At 35.3% G+C, this 17192-nt stretch overlaps 1 protein-coding gene across 2 annotated transcripts in view; it reads right to left on the bottom strand.

The window, feature by feature from the left end:
• THSD7A (thrombospondin type 1 domain containing 7A) overlaps positions 1–17192 on the bottom strand; it is a 465946-nt gene that overhangs the window by 103698 nt on the left and 345056 nt on the right. For both annotated transcript variants that reach the window (XM_055121051.1, XM_055121083.1), the window contains exons 8-9: positions 9337–9571; positions 2974–3089 (exon numbers count right to left, since the gene is read on the bottom strand). In XM_055121051.1, coding sequence (XP_054977026.1) covers positions 2974–3089; positions 9337–9571 — 351 coding nt within the window. The remainder of the gene's footprint in view (positions 1–2973; positions 3090–9336; positions 9572–17192) is intronic.

Genomic DNA, 17192 nt, shown 5'->3' with positions numbered 1-17192 from the left:
TTACTATTGTTGGTTTTGGGGTCATACCCAGCAGTGTTACAGGCTTACTTCTGACTTTGTACTCAGGGGCTCTGTACTCCTGATAGGGAGTGGGCACCATATGGGGTGCAGGGATCAAACACGAGTTGCATGGGTGTAAGGCAAATTTCTGACGGGCTATACTATCACTCTAGCCCCTGAGTGAGTCTGTTTCTTTTTATTTTTAAAGAAATAATTAAATGTCACACCATGTTAACTTGCCTACTTTTCAACTCTTTCTTTCCCCACCCCTCTTGCACACTCATTGAAAGATTAAAATAATCATCAATGCTTAGCCTGTATTATACCAATGGAATATAAGCTAACAGAGACCAAGAACATTACCTTCATTGCTTATTACTATGCCCTTTATTTTATTATTTACTGAAAATTATGCCTAGCACATTATAGTTGTTACTTAAAAATCTCTGTAGCATTAAAAATGGAATTACTAATTAAATTAATATGTATGATGCTTAATGACACATTGAACTTCAAAATAATTATCAATAAACTTATAAGCAAATCTCAAGTAAATAACTAGAAATTTATATTAGTAAGTTTTCATTAATATAAACCTACTTTCCCCACAGTGATACTTGATTAAACTTCTGAGAGGCTGCTTTCAACATCCAAAGTGGCTAGATAGGGACCATATTTAAATTTCCACTCACTTTCTATAAGATTTTAAACTTAGTAGAAACCAGACAACAAAGAGCACACTAAAAGTTGGACCACAGTTTGCAAATGAATAAACTCTTCAGCATGTATTAGCTTATTTGTGCAATAGTTCATAGGTTTTATAAGCAAAGCTTGATGAGCTTAAGCATCTCTCCTAATGTCATATTGTTTTCAAATGAAGATCTAAACATGAAAATAATTTACTTGATTCATTTTCTTATGAATTATTATCCTAGAGCCAACTTAATTATTTGTTTTAATTTTATTTCCTTAAAATATTTTTGACCATGTCAGTTTTATTTTAAAATATTACTCAATACAAAAAAAATCCACATTCAAATTTTTTCAGTTTGAGAAGTTCCACTTAAAATAAAAATTCTATTCAATTATAAATACATCTACATATTTTAGGAAATTATTAGTAAATTACTTTATCCCACACAATACCCCCAAATATAAAAGTGAAAAAAGTGAGCCAAAACTAAATTTTGTAAGCATATGAATTGTATGTAGTGATGAATTATACTTATCATATAAGTATTATCTATAAGAAAGTCATAATTCTATTGCTGGAAAGCACATGATTAACTCTGAATAAAATCAAAGAATGAGGCAAGAAAATATGGAAAATTAGACAATAACATTGCCTTGAAAAGCTGGAGTGATAGGACAGTAGGTAGGGTGCTTTCCTTGCATGAAGCCAACCTGGGTTTTACCAGCCACACCCCATATGGTCTCCTGATCTCTTCCAGAACTGATTTTTAAGTGCAGAGCCAGGAACAAGTCCTGAACACTGATGAGTCTGACTCAAAAAATAAACAAAATAGCATTGCTTTGTTAATAAATTTAATGCTATTCACAATTTTAAACTCAATTTTAATTTCTTTTGCTTCAAAGTCTCTTTAGATGTTTTAAAGTCCTTATAAATAAAAAATATTTTATTTAGTTTGTGGCTGACTTTACTTGAAATTTCAAGGATAATTAAAACAGAATAAGAAAAGAACATGCTTCACTGATATAAAATGTATATATAAATATGTAAGATATCACAAAAGCAAATTATTATTAAATTTATAACCTCACATATCTGTTGTTGTTGAAATGATTTTAGTACCCATCAAAACATATAGCAATATACATATTAATATATAATGTATAATAGAATATTCTGAAATAATTTAAATAAGTTTTGGCAATTTAAGATAGCTATCAAAGTAGATTATTAATTGAATCTCTAGTAAAAGTCAAGAAGCATAAATAAAAGTAGTTATAAAAACTGTTGGGAGAGTAAAATAAAAAAAGGAGGGTGATGAAGCTGTAACACTTGTGACATTGAGAGAAAATTTGCTGTTATTGTGTAAGTCGCCTGGAGGATGTTTGTACTTTTTCCAGTAGTAATGAGAAAGGATCCTATCCTGGGGTTAAAGAATGAATTAGCAAAGAATCTGCCATCATAATAATGGGTCTTTATAAATAAAAAAGGGCATCTCCCCCCCAAATGCCAACATCAACAACAACAAATACCAAATGGTACATATTTTCATCTTGTAAATGCTTCACAGCATGTTAAGTGTTGGCATCATTACAACTTGGCTATTTATCTCTTTCCTTTGTTCTTGTCCTTAGGGTTTTAGTAGAATTTATAGCAAATCTGGTCCTATGGCATTAGCTAGTTAAAAACTGTGGGTATTGGTAAGAACAAAGAATTCATTTTGAAGTATAAAAGAAGAGTTATGTTTTCTTTTAGAATTAGTGATAAAAGAAACAGTGCTGAAACAATGCAGTCCAGAATCTTTGAACTTTGCTCTTGATCATTCAGTTGCTTTGTTTTGTTCTGTTTTGGGGAATCCCAGGTAGTTCTCATGTGGTCTAGAAGCCACATATGGTAACAATTGGCTCACTGCTGCTTGGGCACACAGTGTTGGGATCTCCAAGGAGATCCAGAAGAGTTGGGCTGGACCAGGTGTTGCCAGGTATCGACCCCAAGGCCTCTACATGCCAAACGTGAGCTGCTGCCCTTCCAGAACTCTCTGGCCCTTGTGCCATTTAGCTTTAAGTTGCTTTTGATCTGAAATTAATTTGCTTGGCACATCTCCAAATAGTTTTGGTACTAAAGTTGTATTGTTTCCTAGAAGAAAACTAGTGTTACTACCAAACCAAGATCATACAGCTCTGGGTAAGATTCCTAGTCAGGGAATTCTCAATTAGAATGACTTGCAGTCCCGGTGAGTGTTTTGTCTGTGAATAATTATTAGAACAATGCATAGATTTTACCTTCTTTACACGAAGAGGGGCACGGTGTCCAGTCACTAAATGGAGTCATAACACAGTCTTTCCTACAAGGAAGGAGACAGGGTCTCACTGTTTCAGGCCGGAGGCTCTCAGGACATCTAGAAAAAACCAGAGAAAATTTGTAGACCTCGATAAGTGCCCAGAAAACAAGGTATTTTTAAGTTTCAGAATTTTTATTGCAGAAATATCTAAGTAGTCATCAATTTTTATTGGTTACCCTCTAGAAATCTTTTCCCCATTGGCCACTGAAACTAAGTTAAACATTTCTTTCTCTCTCTCTTTCTCTCTTCCTTCCTTCCTTCCTTCCTTCCTTCCTTCCTTCCTTCCTTCCTTCCTTCCTTCCTTCCTTCCTTCCTTCCTCCCTCCCTCCCTCCCTCCCTCCCTCCCTCCCTCCCTCCCTCCCTCCCTCCCTCCCTCCCTCTCTCTCTCTCTCTCTCTCTCTCTCTCTCTCTCTCTCTCTTTCTTTCTTTCTTTCTTTCTTTCTTTCTTTCTTTCTTTCTTTCTTTCTTTCTTTCTTTCTTTCTTTCTTTCCTTTTTGGGTTACACCCAGTGATGCTCAGGAGTTACTCCTGGCTATGCACTGAGGGATCACTCTTGACATGCTCAAGCATGCAATGATTATAGAATAATCTCTCCATTAAGTATACGTTGTCTTATATGACTTATAAGAAGTTAATGAAAATCCAGTTTCACAAATACAGAACTCAATTCTATATCTCTGTAAAACACAGACTTATTAATAATTATATATTTCCTATTCCTATGTGAACATTTTTACCAAAACCTTATAACACAAATTCATAATGCAGCATATACTCTACGCTGCACATGTACAAAGAATTCACAACTATTTTATAATATAGCACTGTAGCACTGTCCTTCCATTGTTCATCGATTTGCTCACACGAACACCAGTAACGTCTCCATTGTGAGACTTGTTACTGTTTTTTGGCATATCGAATATGCCACGTATTCTGCCAGGCTCTACCATGTGAGAGAGATACTCTCGATAGAGTGTTGGGCTCTTCAGAAGGGGTGGGGGAATCGAACCCAATTTGGCCGAGTGCAAGGGAAATGACATACACACTGTGCTATTGCTCTGCCCATTTTATAATATATAAGAAATATATTTCTTATAAAGGACTGGAGCAATAGCAGTCAGTAGGGCGTTTGTGGTCAACCTGGGTTCAATTCTTCTGTCCCTCTCGGAGAGCCCGGCAAGTTACTGAGAGTATCCTGCCTGCATGGCAGTGCTGGCAAGCTAACCGTGGCATATTGACATGCCAAAAACTGTAACAACAAGTCTCACAATGGAGATGTTGCTGGTGCCTGCTCCAGCAAATCGATGGACAACAGGACGACAGTGCTACAGTGCTACATAAGAAATAAAAGTTTTAAAATATATAAAGTATTATAATAAGAAGTTTGTTTTTCTCTTGATTTCATTTAGTTCTTTTTCTTTTATCTTCCATTTTATCCTGAATAACATACAATGTGATTTAAAGCCTTTTGTTACAATATTGTTTAAAACAAAAAAAATGAATATGAATTGAATAAACATTAATCATCAATTAAAAGAAAAATCAATTATTGTACTGAAATAAAATGTAGCAAATTCATTTGTCTGTTTTGCCATGGTGCTTAGGGTCAAACCCAGGACCACATACAGATAGGTGAGCCCTCTACTGAGCTATATTTCTGACCAATAATGATTTTTAATGCATCAAAATATATTACATATTAGGTATAAGAGATATTATATAATAAGAATACCCTAAGCTATCTAATTTTATAATATTGTTGCTTCTTTTAAAAAAAATTTTAGGGGCTGGAGAGATTGCACAGCAGGTAGGGCGTTTGCCTTGCACGCGGCCGACCCGGGTTCAAATCCCAGCATCCCATATGGTCCCCTGAGCACGGCCAGGGGTAATTTCTGAGTGCAGAGCCAGGAGTAACCCCTGTGCATCGCCAGGTGTGACCCAAAAAAAAAAAAAAAGCAAAAAAAAAAAAAGCAAAAAAAAAAGTTTTTTAAAAAAAAAAATAAATAAAAAAATTTTATTAGTGAATATCCGTGAGATGCAGTTACAAATTTATGAACTTTCATGTTTGCATTTCAGTCATACAGTGATCGTTTACATCCCTCCACCAGTGCCCATTCCCCTCCACCAATGTTCCCAGTATCCCTCCCACCACCCCCACCCCAACCCCCACCACACCACCCTGCCTCTGCAGCAGGGCATTCCCTTTTCTTCTCTCTCCTTTTGGGTGTTGTAGTTTGCAATAGAGGTATTGAGGGGCCATCATGTTCGGTCTATAGTCTACTTTCAGCATGCAGCTTTCAACGCAAGTGGGTCCTCCCAACATCCTCTATTTGGTGTCCCCTTCTCTATCTCAGCTGCCTTTTCCCCCAGTGTATGAAGCCAATTTCCAAGCTGTGGGGCAGACCTCCTGGTGAATATTGTCACTTCTTAAAAGATAATTCTAAGTAGCTGATAAATGAGATTTTAAAAAATCCATCTTGGGGCTGAAGAGATGGTACAGTGGGTAAGGCGTTTCCCTTACGTGTATGTGACTGAACTGGGTTTGAAATCTGGCTTCCCCTATAGTCCTAGGAGGATTCATTGAGCAAAGAACTAGGAGTAAGCCTGAGATCTGCTGGATGTGGCCCCCAAACCAAACAAATAAGCAAATAAAAATAAGAAATCCACCTTGCACATATGACTCTCAAATGTCTCTGTTCTTTACATTTTCATGATATGATTGTACTGGTGTAAGTATCAAATGTTAACCACGAATACTCATACTGAAAGAGGATAAATACTAGGACAAATAATAAATAACAACATTAAGATTCCTAAGAAATTCTCTACTGAGATCATATAAGTCTCTGACAAGTAAGCTAAAATGCAACAACAAATTTAAGCAAAGAATCAGTATAATTGCTGGTGGGATAACGGAAAATTTATGAAAATGGGATTTTAAAAAATAATCCTACGGGGAAAGCTATTTGTGTGTGTGTGTGTGTGTGTGTGTGTGTGCATGTGCAGGTCAAGATAAAATGCCTTTTAGGGGCCAGAGCACAGTGGGTAAGGCCCTGACCTGGGTTTAATCCTTTGTACCACATATAGTCCCATGACCCTGCCAGCAATGATGCCTAAGTACAAAGCCAGGAGTAAACCGTGAGCTTAGCCAAGTATGGCCCAAAATAAAACAAAACAAAAGACAAAATGTCTTTTACAAATTAATTAGCTTTTTAGAACTGGACTATGAATTAGAGCATCAAGATATTTCCTCTCTTTTCCATAAATTCTTTATAAGCACTTAATGAATTTTTTGAAATGAGTATTTATATGTAATTTAGCTATTAATTAATTATCCCATACTTTGCCTTCTTAAAATCTGTTTTTGGGCCATACTTGTGGTACTCAGAAGCTTAGTGCTCTAGGGGGTCACTACTAGAGATATTTTGGGACCATGAACTGTACTGAAGATCAAAGAAAAACTAACACAGTGTTAGAGTTGATATTATAAATGATAAAAATTACAAACCTAGCCTGAATTTTTTTGATTGTTTGTTTGGGGGGGCATGACAAGCAGAGCTCAGGATTTACTCCTGGCTCTGTGTTCAGGGATCACTATTGGCAAGGATTAGGTAACCCTAAAGAATACTAGAATTGAACCAAGGTGGGCCACATGCAAGGCAAATTCCCTATCCATTGTACTATCATTCTGACCTAATCTTCATCCTTAACTAAGATGTTTTACATAGTAAAGTTTATATTCACATATAATTTCATTCTTTTAGAACTATAGAATTGTTAATTAGGCATTATTTTTGAAGAGCACTGCTTTTCAATGAGGCAATTTTCTAACTTAAACAACTCTAAATTAACCAATTTCTTGCTCTTCAAATTTTAGCTCTGAATAAATCAGTGAAATTCCCCAAGTTATCACTGATAGCCTAACTTAGAAATATCCGCAGCATGTTACTTGGCTGACTGTGGAGAGCAAAATTACTAGCAACAAAGCCGTTAAATGAACACATGAAGATAAATTATACAGCTTAGATTATATCCAATAAAATGAATTCAGACTTCCTTTGGAGACACAATTGGTTCAGTCAACATGTTTCTTTTCTCCTTTGCACTGTTTGTGTTTTGTATTTGTGGTTTAAATCAAGGAATCGATTTTTACCCAAATCTTATTCAAGGTCAAATTAAACAGATGTGATAAGAGTTGAAGTTTGTTACTTGGAGGATAGATAAGATCAATAACATTGATTTTACCATTGCACAGTAATCTGTTTTATTAAGAGGAGTTTAAAACAAGGTTTCTATTTGCATTTTATTTCAAGTACCTAGTACTGAAGTGAATTCTCTTAACTTAACCTAGCATCGAAATGCATTCAGTTAAATTAACCACTGAATTTAGGTGTGAGGACAGAAAAATTTATTCACTTTTGAATTTATAGTATTTAATTTTTCAGAACGTTAAGAGCAAAGCAAATCCATCTGATTTAACAAATCTATACTAATATATAGGTCACTGAATAAAGGCTGCAAAGGCAAAGCAAATTTTTAAATGGATTACTGTGCTGATCTAACTTGGGGCTTCAGGATATCCTATCTACTGAAAGATTCAATGGCATCAATCCAGCATTTTTTTCCACAAATAAGGCTTAGCTACACCACCCCCCTTTATTATTTAGCAAAATGTTTTATAGTTTGCTTTAGTGAGGAAAATATTAGCAACATCTAATAGGTAATGAACTATATTACAGTAACAGGGGGAACATACTCTTAGAAACTCAACATAAAACCATCGAGTCTTGTGCTACAAAGGCTAGACAGGTTATAACCCCTTGTAGTAAATGTTTCTATTTAGCTTGTCCCAATAAGTCCCATAGTCCTTTAGGATGTCCTTTAGCACTACTTTAGCACAATAGTCCTTTAGCACTATTGCATTTTATACACGGATTAATTTCATGAGTTAGAGTCATCACAACCTATGTATCATTTCTTTGAAAATGTTGGTTTGGGGCTACCTATTAAGTATGTGAAATGGTTTCTCAATTTATTCAATCCTCTTCTGGCATGCATTTTCTAATGTGCTTCCTAATGTCAAAATACATAAGCAAATTAAGTATGTAGAAAATATCAGATAAATATAAATATATATTTATATATTTATGTAAATATAAATATAATTCACTGAAACTCTTATTTGTAGCTTGTAGTTTTCCATTTATCAGGAACATCAATATTATTTCCTTGAAATACTAAGAAGAAACCCAAATGTGAAAAAGAAAATAATTTCAAGACTTGTTGAATGCTTACATTACTATTTCATAATTTTTAAAAAATTAACTTTGAAAGGAAAATGAATAACTAGTTAAGTAGATGGTTAAGATAACACATAATGCTCAAACCCTTGGACATGTATTTGGAAATTTTGAGGTGATTTTTTTTTTTTTTTTTTAGTAATGCAAAGGTGACTGATTTTATATTTTTTTAATTTCACAAGGCTAAGTGACTTAAAGTTTAAAAGATTTATGCAGTCTAAAACTCAAAGGATAAAATTCTTTCATTTAATCTCCTTACAGGAATATATTATTAGCACTGATTTATTCATTTTTGCCAACACTTGATTAGCCCAGTTATGCCATATCTTGTTTTAACTTCTATTTCTCAAAAAGCGCTCTTAACACAGCATTTGTCTGCTGTTTTGGTACTCCCCTCTAGAAAACGGTTCACCTTGTTACTACATTATTTCTAACATAACCTCAATGAGAAACTGATGCTTTTTCTATTTATTGTAACAGTCATTCTATCCCAAGGTTTTCTCTCGGAAGTAAATGGCTTACTCTCTTCACCACTGAAACATATAATTAGTTTGGCCTCAGTATTTTTGATACAGCATTTTCTAGTAGAAATAAAAGGCCGATCATAAAAGGCTACTACCCAATTAAACTAGATTGGCAGCCCCCAGAGCCTACGGGTATACAGACGGTCATGGCTGACCTACACTTAGGACTTTGTGTACTGTCATTATTGATCAGCCAAGCCCGGAGCAAGCACTTCTCTCATGGCCTTATAGCTTAATATAAACAGTGAGTGCTACTATAAAACTGAGAATGGGTCCTTCATAGAAAGAGTTTTAAAGAATTTATGGATTCCAGCTATAAGTTCTTGAAGTTCTTACAACTTTATCAATCACTAATGTTGAAAACATCTTACTCTTGGGGACAGGCATGATAAACATCAAAGTACTCCATTTTATGAAGCCAGATTAAATCTCTTGCATGTTTGAATGAAAGCTTTTCTGTTGTTCAGTTAAAGCTCTTACTTTTTGGGTCCCACTTGGCCTACGTTGACTCGCACACAGATGACTTTCCTTGTTTGCATGCCGACAGAACAAGAAGCTTTCCCATTCCAACTTGTGGTTGAGTTGAAGGATGAAACTGAGGTGTCCTCAATGCACTGGCCCCACGGACCAGTCTGCCAGTGGTACACCGTACAGGGATGGTCATTGCAACTGCGAACCTCTTGCAAAGCACTGCTATTTGGACAATGAACACCACCTGCACAAATGGACAAGGTAACAAATTAGAAATGGTGTCAGAAGGAATGCTTCCATTCAGTAACTCAGAAATGAACAAGAATAACAATAATACCTACCACTCATTTAGCATATAGCATGTAACAGTATGCTGGGGGGAAAAAACCCTGCAGATTAATATTACTTCATTTAGCATGGTGTCAATTTCCAGACCATGCTTCCTCGAAATGTGCCGAAGTGGTAAATGAATGACTAGAATTAAAGGGACAGTCAGTGCATAAATGATATTGTAATTCTTTTTAGAACTAAGGCAGGGATTTAAAGCTGGAATGGTAACTTCAGTGAAAGTTACCCTCTTTACACAGAGACAGACATTTCCTCTCTTGTCAGATAGGAATAAACTGTGTCAACAAGCTGTTCTTAGCTTACTAAAATGGCTGGTCAAATAAAAACTTTCAACAATTCACTTTTCTGTCTTCAGATTATGTGCCTCTCTGTCTAAAAGCCATATAAACTGGCAATGTTTGTTATCACCAGAGTCCATAGCTTGTATTCCTCTGTGGAGAAGGCACTTGCTACCCAGAACTTCATATGCTCCCCTGAGTCTGCCAGGAGTGATCTCTGAGCACTGTTGGGTATGGCCCCAAACCAAAAACAAAACAAAACAAAACAAAACAAAAAACAAACAAAAAAGAAGGTACACAGAATAAACTTGGTCTTTTTATGTCAACTTATTATTGGATCAGCCAAAGAAATGAAAAGAGGGAAGGGGCATGTGCCCCTCAAAATTAAATATTCTGGGTTTTCTGGAGTGATATATTCAAATTCTACAATACTAACATCCCAGTAGGAGCATACCAGATTGGATGGGAATGTAAAGTAGAAGCCAACTAATCCCGACTAACAAAAACTAAGTAACAAAACTAACAAAACTAACAAAAACTCTCTCTCTCTCTCTCTCTCACAAACACACACACACACACACACACACACACACACACACATACACTTGTTCTCTTTACTATAGGTTACACCTGCACATGCAAGTTAATAGAGGAAATTAAAAAAAAAACTGGAATTGAAATCAATGATAAACTGTTGAAGTAATTTTTCAAAGAACATACATTTTTAAAAGGTGCATACATTAAAAATATATTATAAATAAGTCTATGCTAATATATTTTAAGATTTACATAAAATAGATAAATTCTATAAATGTAAATTTTATTAATAGTGATGTGAGTTAAGGAAAAGATAAGAGGAAAATATGAATACTCTATTCAGCTAGAATATCATTCAGACTTGAAGAGAGGATATGGAGCTATAGGTAACAATTTATGGATTTTATAGCCTTCAAACTTGAATCTTGCAAGAAGCATTAAAAGAGCTTCTTTAAAAAGATAAGACAAACTCCTCAGCACTTGGCATTGAGTATGGCACTCACTCATGGTCTTTATGGATGCCCTCTATCTTCTGTGATACTGTGACCATCCCATTGCTTATCGATTTGCTCAAGCGGGCACCAGTAACGTCTCCATTGTGAGACTTGTTACTGTTTTTAGCATAGCGAATATGCCACAGGTAGCTTTCCAGGCTCTGCTGTGCGGGCGAGATACTCTCGGTAGCATGCCAAGCTCTCCGAGAGGGGTGGAGGAATCAAACCAGAGTCAGCAGCGTGCAAGATGAATGCCCTACTATTGCTCTAGCCCTCTATCTTCATAAGAACTAATTAACATTTCATTTATATTGGATGGTATATATCTAATCCTTTTTTATATATATATTTACATTCATAGAGCTTATAAATCTTTTTTCATTTTGTTTTGTTTTGTTTTGTTTTGTTTTGTTTGGGTGCCAACCTGGTGATGCTTGGGGGTTACTCTAGATTTGCCCTTAGGAGTCACTTCTGGTGGTTCTCAGGGAGCCATAAGGCATACCAGAGATTAAACCCTGGTTGGCCATGCACAAATCAAGAAACTTACCTGCTGTATTATTTCTCTGCCCATCTCCCAGAATTTTTATTACAATCCTTTACTTAGTAATGCAGAAAATCAAGCAGTAGCTATAATAAAATACTGACTAACATCAAGCCAATATTATCTTTCTTAGGATAAAACACATTTTGTACTTTATGGGACTTGGGGTCCAAAATGGAGGATACCGGCAGTCTCGGGCTGGGGCTGATACCGGCTCCGGCTCGCGCTCCGCTGAGAGTTGAACTGGGTGGCCATGCGTTTGCACAGCCGCTTTGCTGCTGAACAACCAAGATCCAGAGTCAGTTAGATTACTTCTGAACCCAGCAAGTGCTCGCAGCCATGTCCCCAGACTGTGAATTAAACTTTTGCTTTATGCTGCCCCAGGAAGGGAAATGATGAAATTTCCCACTTAAATCTCCATGTACTTAATAACTAAAACACAGAAATCTTAAACTGCGTGGCCTCTACCGCGGCCGTGCGACCTTATATCTCTTCATTCTCATTAGTGGAGAACTAATTATCAAATGTTTCCTTGTCAATAGGGACATACTTTGGGGGGATAAACTCCAAGAATAATAGTGAGTTCTGTGTTGAAATATGGAATGTAATCAAGGTAAAGAGAAAATGAAGTGAATTTTATCAGTTATGCAGGTGGGAGTGGGGGGCTGGGGGTGGGAGGTATACTGGTTTTTTTTTTTTTTGGTGGTGGAATATGGGCACTGGTAAAAAGACAGGTGTTTAAGCATTGTATAACTGAAACATAAGCCTGAGAACTTTGTAACTTTCCACATGGTGATTCAATAAAATAAAATTTAGAAAATGAAGGATACCAAGTAAGTGGGGGTAAAGATGGGGGGCAATGAAGACTGGACTAGACGTTACATAAGGACAGTGGTGGAGGGTTTGGGGCACATTAGTGGTGGTAGGGTACAGGAACTTTGTACATTAATATACATGTTAATACTCTTGATAACCAAACTATAAAAAAGAGACACGCTTCTATCCAGCAAAAAAAAAAAAAAACCTGCGAGGGAGTTATGTGAAGATTTAACTAAAATTTAGACTCATTTATGTAGTGTTGAGTATCAACATCAGAATAACTGCATTAAATAGCATTTCATTAGTGTCCCCTGCTACATCAAGGTGAAAACATCTGTCACAGTTCATATCCTATCCCCCATCATATAGCTCGGTGACCCTGGCAGCCTCTGAAATGAAGGTTAGTATTTAAATAGGAACCAATCTTAAAACATACTAATTGGATGGGGAACAGTAAATGAGCAGTCTCATTGCCATTCCCCGAGGCTCTAGATTTATCCAATCCTGTCTCTCTAATATATGCTTGTTATAGACATTATATATGTACATTTTTACACAACCCTTCTAATCATACCTTTATATTTAATGGTAAAATTACTGATTTACACACCTCATTTTTTTAAAACTCTGTTTTCTTAATGAGTACATACACACTGTTTAAACTGCGACTTAAAATAATTTTTTTTATGTTAGAATTGACTGGCTGGCTTTTTAAAAAAACATAAGAGAAAAACTTCTACAACATCAGCATAACATGCTAAGGAACTGCAAGAGGATTGTTAGGTTTACAGACATAAAGACCATCTATTTCCTTGCCCCAATCTACAATAAAGCCACCTCAGCAGTTTGGGTCTGGCAAGATATTTGCACAGATAATCCCTAACGTAATCTTAATTATAATAATGATGTGGCAATTTTCAAAGCATGCTTGGAGTAATCAATCATTGGCAGCATTGTCATGTTGTTTGGGGAATAATTTTATGGTAGAAAAATTAGCAGATTTAATATGTAATTTATTTATTATTTATGGGATGATCCCATTTGAGGCACAAGAATATTTCTGTAATACTAAAGATATGATAAAATGTGAATAGTGTATTTTAGAAATTCTCTTATAAATATACCATATTCATATTAAGATAATCAGGCTTAGGGATGGAAAGTGGGGACACTGATATTGGGAAATGTACACTGGTGGATGGGTGTTGGCAGACTGTATGACTAAAACCTAATCATGATCAACTTTGTAAGGGTCTATCTCACAGTGATTCAATAAAAAAAAACTATTAAAAAAAGATAATCAGGCTTACTCGCTTACTCTTATTCCAAACATGAATATTTTTTTCACCTGGATAAAATTCTACTTTGTAAATGAGTATCATTTAGAAATACCAATTTGAAATCTTTGTGAGAAATAAAAACGTGACTTTTCTTGGTTATAGCACTGAAGACCTTACAATTTGGAGGGTAGATTCAAAAGAAGAGAACCTTGTTTAAAATATTTAGTATTGAGCTCGATGTACAATGCTGATGAGAATATCACAGGAGTTAGAGATAGTTCCTGACACTCAAAAAAGGATCCTATAATTCAGTAGATGGAATAAGAAAAATATAAAAGTACATTCTGCATTCCTGGGCAGAATGTTAAAGAGGTCTTAAGAAGATGTTAGATTTAAAAGTGTGATTCAATTCATTTGGGGGGAATTTAAAAAAATGCCTCAGGTAGGAGGAACCAAGGTGAATTTTGAATGTAGGCGGTTTGATAAGGAGTTCTGGAAAATAAGAGAATAGAGAATTTTACTTAAAAGGGAAATAAGTAAAAGCAAGGAAAAGCAGACATTTACATACTAGGGAATTAGTGCTATTGCTAGAGTTAACTGGGGTGCAGGGTTCACAAAGGGGAATAAAGCAACAAAGATGGCAACAAAGATAAGGAAGTGGCCTTGGCATGGCTATCAGTGTATTATTAATTATAATTTTAAAAACAATTATATATATAATTTATTGAATTAAAATTGGTTTATAAGAGCATATATGTTTATATGTTTTAGGGATACAATGTTTCCATGACCTGTTCAACACAAAAGTGTCAGTAGTTCTTCATTACTTGTATTGGACTCATTCCTTCCACTCCCTATACCTACCTCAGTTTTTAAATTTATTTTTGATTTTTAAGTTTTGTTTTATTTTTCACAGTGTTTAGGATCAAACTCAGGCCTCATGCATGCAAGACATGCATTGAGCACTGTTGAGCCATGTTCTCTGGCCCCGGAAGTCTTAGTCTAACGGTCAGAATTTAAGATCTTGTCTTTATTGGATACTGTTTATTCGTCCCTTGTCTTGTTTCCTTATATTCAATGTATAAGGGAGATCATCCAGCATTTGTCTTTCTCCTTCTGACTTGTTTCACTTATCAGGATATCCTTCATTTCCTTGTATGGAGCAACAAAAGGCAAGACTTCATCTTTTCTTATTGCTCAGTAGTATTCTATTATGTATATTTATAAGGACTTTTTAAGCCACTTATCTATTGTTGGACATTTGGCTGTTTCTGAGACTTGGTTATTGTAAACAGTGTTATAGTAAAACAGGTATGCATATCTTTACAAATTAATGTGTTGGATTATTTGGATTGATGCCAAGAAGTTGGCCATATGGAAGCTGTCAGATGTCACTAGATCTAATGGGAACTCTGTTCTTAGTTTTTACAGAAGTTTTCTTTCTATTTTCTATAGATTCTTAACCAGATGATATTCCCACCAAACACAAAAGAGGATTCCTCTTCCATTCTTTTTAAAATTTATTTTTATTTACTTATTTTTTGCTTTTTTTGATCACACCCGGCCATGCACAGCGGTTACTCCTGGCTCTGCACACAGCAATTACTCCTGGTGTGCTGGGGGACCATATGGGATGCTGGGAATGGAACCTGGGTCGGCCTCATGCAAGGCAAACATTCTACCCGATCTGCTATCACTCTAGCCCCCTCCTCTTCGATCTTGTCCCTACCAATGCTCTTTTGTCATTTTGGTATCTGCCATTCCCATTAGTGTTTGTTTTAACTTCTTTTTTGTTTTGTTTTGTTCTTTGGGGCCATATCCAGCTGTCCACTCAGTACTTACTCCTGGCTCTGTGCTCAAGAACCACTCCTGGTGGTGGTAATGGGACCATAAGCAGTGCCACGGCTTGAACCCAGATCATACAGCATATTAGGCAAACACCTTACCCCCTGCACTATCTCTCCACCTTCTCCTATTTTTCTTATTTCAATTTATCTAATAATAAGTTCTTTTCTTATGGCTCCCAAGAGACTGCATTGTGGTTATAAAATCAGGATCAGTCACATGCAGTGTATGTACCTTAACCCCTGTTCTATCCCTTTAGCCCCTTTGCTTTGGTTTTCATGTATTTAAATCAGTTGTAAAAACTGAACAAGTTAAACAGAAATATTCTTTCTTCTCAGTGTTCTGTACTGTGAATATGATTTTTGAGTGCTCTTAATTACTTGAGAAAAACTGGCACAGTTCTACTTCAGTTCATATCAATTCTTTGCATGTATAAAATAGGCATGAAGATTCTCAAAATTGGCTGATGAAGTTGTAACATCAGGTCATTCTGAACTTGTAAAAATAAAGAGCCTCTCATTTCTTGTTCTATGAAGATAATTAGCACAATAAAACTAAACAGAAGTTGTTATTATTCTAGTGGGAAATGTTTAAAAATAATTTTTGCTTCCTCAATCAAGTTTGTTAAGGTAGGAGTCATGATGTGATTTTGATGGCATAAGATTCTGACAAGCAGCACTAAAAAAGGAAAAAGAACTGGGAAGCTTACAAATCTAATATCAATTAAAATTTGATGAAAGTCAGGTTATTATTTTTATATTAAAATTATGTTAAACTTATGTGAAGGAATTGCTTCCTTCTAGAACTTCACATAATTTTAAAGTAGACTTTGAGGTCTGTCCTGTGGTTTACCCAATGCAAGAGAGATTTTTTTCCCACAAGTTATCATGAGCTTACAAAGCAAATCAGCAGTTTTATTTAGTCAGAAATGAAGGCTTAGAAATTAAAGGATGTATACAGGCAAATATACATACATACTCATGCACATAAAAACATAATTTTATATTTTAAGTATAAAAATACCTTAATCTGTCTAGTATATAAGCAAGACAATTCTAAAACAATTCCAGTTGCTCTCATTTGTCATATGGTTTCCAAATGACATTTCAGTAAGAAGTTAAAAAAATACAATTGTTTTGTGACTTTTATGTGTGCTGCTGACAGTAGGTTAATAAAGTTACTCAAGCCTGAATAGGAAGAAATTGTAATAATTTTTTTCTACTTTATGTTTTAATTTCTAAACTAATACAAAATTAAGAATATAGTATAGAATATTTGGAAAAAATTGCTGAAATGGCGTATAATTAATCAAAATACTTTGTATAGTGCCTGTTTCAGAGCATTTTTTTGGTTTTGGGCCACACTTGGCAGTGCTCAGGAATTACTTCTGGCATGCTCAGGGGTCCATATAAGATGTCTGAGTTTGATCCTAGGTCAGCCATAAGCAAGGCAAATGCCTCTTCGTGCAGCCCTAAAGGGCATTTTTTTCTACACAGATGTACAATCAATATTCAAGATCAGGAAATTATGAAATTAACACTAATGCATTATTTTCATATAAGCTTAAACTTATTTGAGTGTGTAACCTGTTGCAAAATGTCCACTATAAAAAATAAAACACCTTAACTTGGAATTCAGTATTATATTTAAATGCCATTTCATTAATCTCTTTCAACTGGAATAATTGCTCAGTTAGTTCTTTGGTTTTCATAATCTAGATACT

The sequence above is a fragment of the Sorex araneus genome, chromosome 1 (assembly GCF_027595985.1).
Source record: "Sorex araneus isolate mSorAra2 chromosome 1, mSorAra2.pri, whole genome shotgun sequence".
Classification (NCBI taxonomy): Eukaryota; Metazoa; Chordata; class Mammalia; order Eulipotyphla; family Soricidae; genus Sorex; species Sorex araneus.
This window is presented reverse-complemented; position numbering and strand designations above follow the sequence as displayed.